This window comes from Nicotiana attenuata, unplaced genomic scaffold (assembly GCF_001879085.1).
Source record: "Nicotiana attenuata strain UT unplaced genomic scaffold, NIATTr2, whole genome shotgun sequence".
Lineage (NCBI taxonomy): Eukaryota > Viridiplantae > Streptophyta > Magnoliopsida > Solanales > Solanaceae > Nicotiana > Nicotiana attenuata.
Window position 1 is genome coordinate 88,615 of NW_017673153.1, and position 5,690 is coordinate 94,304.

The window sequence follows — 5,690 nt, forward strand, 5'->3', positions numbered from 1 at the left end:
TAGCATGTGCGTTACCTCAACACCAATCACATAGCACAAAATTCAGGGTTTCATACCCTTAGCACTAAGTTTAAAAGAGTTACTTATCTTGAACAAGCTGATTCCATTACCGAGCAAGCCAAGCGATGCCTCAAAAATATCATCACGCGCGTTCCGACCTCCAAACGACTCAAAACTAACCAAAAGACAAATCAAATACATCAAACAATGCTAAAGGAACAAAACCTAATCGAAAAAGGTCGAATCTTTAATCAAAAGCCCAAAATCGGCCAAAATGCCCAACCTGGCCCCGCACCTCAGAATCTGACAAAATTTACAAATCCAACAATCTATTCAATTACGTGTCCAACCATACTATTTTCACTTAAATCCGACTCCAAATCGGTGTTCAAAACTCCAAAATTCACTTTATGAAATTTTAGACAAAACCCCCAAATTTCACTTTGAAATCATCAATCAAATGCCAAAAACGAAGATGGATTCATGAAATATAACCAAAATTGAGTATAGAACACTTACCCCAATCCATATGGTGAAATTCGCCTCCAAAAATTATCCAAATCCGAGCTCCCCAACTCAAAATATGACCAAATGAACAAACCTTCCATATTAAGTAATTTTGCCCAGATGTTCTGCCTCGTTTTGCATACTAAACGATCCTGAAACTTGCCTTTGATGCTTCTAATGAATTCCTTATGAAATTTCAGTCAAGATAGGCTTTTGAATTACTCTATTTGACCTTATAATGAAGTAGATATGTTGGTTTTAATATTTGGAAATAGTGCAGATTTTTAAATACGAAGCAGTGGCAATTGCGTAATTAATCTGGAAAAAAATTTGGCAACCTAATTTTTAGTAAAATGGCCATCAAAATTCATATGACGTCCAAATTCGACGATTCTTTTTGCTTTGCCTCCGTAATTACTACGGATCTAATGTTTCAATCAAAGCAGAAATTGGAGCTCATTTGCTTAATGTGGTACCATTTATGCTTGAAGAAACGACGTCGGAACATAAGAAAAACGAGTGCAACATAGCCCAAACCTATCCGAAACTCACCCGAGCCCCTCGGCGCCCCATACGAACATACCAACAAGTCCCATAATATAATACAGACCTACTAGAGGCCTCAAATCATGTATAACACCATCAAAACGATGAAACGCACCTCAAATCAAACTTAATGAACTTTCGAGCTTTCGACTTTCAAAACTTGCGCCGAAACATATCAAATCAACTCGGAATGAACTCATATTTTGCACACAAGTCCTAATACATCATATGTAGCTACTCGTGCCCCCAAACTACCGAGCTAAGTGCAAATGCTCAAAATGACCAGTCGGGTCGTTACAACCTATAATTAAAGTTATGTTATGTTTTATCTGAATTGTAATTGAAGTTAATTTAAAGTATAATATAAGATATCTTTCATTGTTTTTTAATAAAATATATCACTATTTTTATGATTGTTATTTTAATATTTTTAAAAATAAATCTGTTTACTCAAAAAACGGATAACAATTGAATTTATACTGTAGTTTGGCAGACACGTGATTCACTTTGCACAAACTGTGAGAAAACGCAAATGGATACTGAAATTAATTGCAAATATAAATAAAGAAAACCAAATGAAATGTATAGCTTTGTTCCATGAGCTAGGTTGCCTTCGAATCAAGTGAATATTTTGCCGGAAACTATGAACAAAGTGACAAAAATATTGAGAGCTTAAGAGAAAGATAATGTATTGCTTGTTGTAACGTGAATATGATGCCCCTTTTACAAATGATCAGGCCCCCTTTATATAGTAGGGGAGTCCTACTCTAGGTATAATTCTAAATACAGTGGGAAATTCCATGATTGACTAACTAATCAGTCTCCTCTTAATACGTGCCGGGATCTGCATCGTGATCCTCGCCTGATTGCGGATATTTTGTCTTTTCGTTGTTCAACCTGGTAAACTACCCTCGATCTCCATCTTATTCGGTGTCGATCTTGGTCGACCTCAATCTTGATCGGTCTCAATTTTGGTCGGTCTCGATCTTAATCGGTCTCCGGGTCTCAAGCTTGACAATCTAACTCTGTGCCATGGTCTAATATAAATCGAAGCCGATCCTTGACTTATCATGCTCCAGCCTCGATCAGTCTCAAAAAAGGAAAAGCCCGATTTTGATCGTATACAAATAGTCCCCTCATTTTTTGGAGAGTAATGGAAAGCAATAGAAGTGATTGAAACGTCTCGTTGGAACAGTTTCCCAGGAATTTAATGCGTGCCAGTCGATGGTCAGCCACTACCGGATTAGAACCGTCGCTGGGAAATTATAAATGCCCTCCTCCTTAACTTTTCAAACTTTATTTACAAATCTTCTTCACTTTAGTCTTCAAAATCTTGTGCCTTCCTCAATGCTTTGTATTCTCAGACCCTTGAGTTTCATCACAAAATACCAAGCGCTCCTCCAAAGTTTTACTCTTCTTTACTCATCAAAGCAAAAATGGCTAAGACTTCAAAAATCGTTCCACCGAAAGGAGACTGCTTCATCATCACGGTCGGCCGGCGAGGAACCAGCGGTGGAGCTATGCCCTGAAGAGTTTTTCCCGGAGGGTGTGTTCTCGATTCTGATTTCAAGGTCGAAAAGACTTCCTCGGTGCCGGGTCGATGCGTGCCGGTATCGAGTTATATATGCTCGATAACTGAAAAACTCCTCTCCCATGTTAAAAAATATTGCAATTGGGATAAAAATTACGTGGTGGTTCCTGCTCCAGAAGAAGCAATTGTAGACATGTAAAAATTATTGAATTTATTCCATACAAAATTTGAATTAAATTCAATTGGGTTAAATAATTAATTTGGGCTTTACAAGTTACATTAGTCCATTTTATTATTTTTAAGCCTAAGGTCCATTTCATCTTAAGGCCCAAACTCATGCCATGTGTCAAGTGACATGGCATATCTAGTCAAACTGCAAGCCAAAAAGATGACGCCACGTGTTAAATGATGTGGCAATCCAAGTCAAAAACCAACCACAGGTCGCCAAGTGGCTAAAATGACATGAGCCAATCAGAATCAAGTAAGAGAGTTCATATGTAGCTGGACTGTCCATCCTCTACAACTATAAATAGAGGGGTTACATAACTCTCGGGGGATACTTAGAGTTGGAGAAGAACACTCCCAATTGGTGAAGGCATCCACAAACAGAGAGATCAATCATCAAGTGCTTAGTTCTTTAACAAAGGAGTGATCAACAGAGTTCTTCCCGGAGATTAACCCGCAACAACAAAGTACTGCTCGACGGTCTTGGCGACTAAATACATCACAAGGAGGTCTGCATCATCCTACATTTGAGAAAAAGAGATTTTATTGATAAATATTTGTGAGTACAATTCTATGTATCCCTTGATTCTCCTCTCTAAAACTCTCCGTGATTCGAGGGCTTGAGAAGCGTCTTTCTCAAATGTAGGATGATGCAGACCTCCTTGTGATGTATTTAATCGCCAAGACAGTCGAGCAGCACTTTGTTGTTACGTGATGATCTCCGGGAAGAACTCCGTTGATCAATCCTTTGTTGAAGAACTAAGCACTTGATGATTGATCTCTCTGTTTGTGGATGCCTTCACCAATTGCGGAGTGTTCTTCTCCAACTCTGAATTTCCCCAAAGAGTTATGTAACCTCTCTATTTATTGTTGTAGAGGGTGGACAGTCTAGCTACATATGAACTCTCTTGCTTGATTTTGATTGGCCCGTGTCAATTTAGCCATTTGGCGACCTGTGGTCGGTTCTTGCTTTTTGACTTGGATTGCCACATCATTTAACACGTGGCATCATCTTGTTGGCTTTGGGTTTGACTGGACATGCCATGTCACTTGATGCATGGCATGAGTCTAGGCCTTATGATGAAATAGACCTTGGGCTTAAATATTAAAATGGACTTATTTAATTTGTAAAGTCCAAATTAATTATTCGACCCAAAGTGATTTAGAATTTAATTCAAATTTTTTATGGACTATTCAATAATTTTTACATGACTACAGATGCCTCATACTTTAAAGCTCGTTGAAGTGGCTTAATCAGCTGTAAAAACGAGACTTGAAGTACCGGTTGAGCCAATAATCATGTGAAAAGACTCTTCCTTGACTCCATCTCGCATTGGAAGCCAGTTGAACGTGCCATGTAAAATTAATCTACACTCTATCTCTCCATTGCATTTTTCTGTGTAGCAATTCTCTGTAATCACCAGTGAATACATTCACATGGCCTAATATTATAACAGACAAATTTGACTATATCCTCACAAGATAAGGCCGCAAAGCATTTATCAATAAAGTTTTCAATTCAAGTCGCGTAGAATTATTATCATGCCAACCTTAAGATCCTTTAGCTTTCTCGTCTGCCGTTCTTTTAAGAAATAGAATTTGATTCTAAGTCTGACTTTACAATAACTTGAACTTTGAGTTATTTAAGGAAACAACTTATTTAGAAGACCCATTGGTCCCGTCTTTAAGACTCTATATAAAGACGCTTGGACTCCTTATGTCCATCATGAATTCAGTAGGGCACCTAAGGAGCTTATGGTCTCGACAAGAGGTAAAATTCTCTCTCTCGTCAGTTTACTCTCCTTACTTTTGCAGCAACTATTCTCAAGAATGAATAACATTCATATTTCTTTTATATCTTCAGAGCTTCCATACCATGAGTTCTCCACATTCTCTGGCTTTACCTATTGCTATTAGTACCATGCATCTAATTTTAGTGATCAATTTGGGCCGCCAAGTCTTTACCTATTGCCAGTCTCTCTTGTTCTTTGCAACAACTTTCTTCAAAAGGTTACCAAGCGTCTTGTTAAAAGCTTCAGCAAGGCCGTTGGCGAGTGCATTATACATTGAAGACTTATGCTGCTTGAAATCGAACTTCTCGCACAAACTCTTCACGAGCTTGTTGTCAAATGGCGTTCCATTATCAAATATTATGTATCTGGGTATGCCGTACCTAAAATTATATATGACTTGATAAAATTGATAACAGTCTCCTTTTTTACCTCATTGAGTGGAGCAACTTCAGCCCATCTAGAGAAGTAGTCCGTAGCAGCCAATATGCACATATGTCCCTATTGATGACTTTGGAACCGGTCCAACAACCTCAAGTTCCCATGCATCAAAAGGCAATGAAGCTACAGTTGGATGAAGAGGCTCTAGAGGTTGGTGGATGTAGTTGGCATGAAATTGACACGCTTGACATCTTTTGGCATGCTCCATGCAATCCTTGACCATTGTCGTCCAATAGTAGCCCATCCTCTTGATGCGAAAATGGAGTTTGGGACCAGATTGGTGTGCTCCACATGAGCCAGAATATGCTTCCTCCATTGCTTGGCGGGCTTCTTCTTTGTCAAGACATTGCAAGAATATTCCTTCAAAAGAGCGGCGAAACAATGTCCCCTTGTAGAAGAAGAATCGTGGTGCTCTTCGTTTGATGTTTGTTCTTTATCGTGGATCCTCAGGTAACTTTCCATGTTCAAGGTATTCTATCAGTGGTTTCCTCCAATCTTCTTCTTCAACCACTCGAACAGATATATGATGGCTTTTGTTGATTTGAAGATCAAGAAGTCTAGGAATAACCCATCGATAACACATATATACCTTTGTTGACTTATTCTCTCCAAGTGCCATCGTCGTGGCCAAGTTAGCCAAAGCATCATCC

General features: G+C 38.7%; 1 protein-coding gene across 1 annotated transcript; it reads right to left on the reverse strand.

The window, feature by feature from the left end:
• Positions 1-4,774: 4,774 nt before the first annotated feature.
• On the reverse strand, positions 4,775-5,356 carry LOC109215588. Its single transcript, XM_019379689.1, has 2 exons — positions 5,112-5,356; positions 4,775-4,982 (listed from the first exon to the last, which is right to left on the reverse strand). The coding sequence occupies exons 1-2, from the start codon at positions 5,354-5,356 to the stop codon at positions 4,775-4,777; spliced, it is 453 nt and encodes a 150-aa protein (XP_019235234.1).
• Between the last annotated feature and the right edge of the window lie 334 nt (positions 5,357-5,690).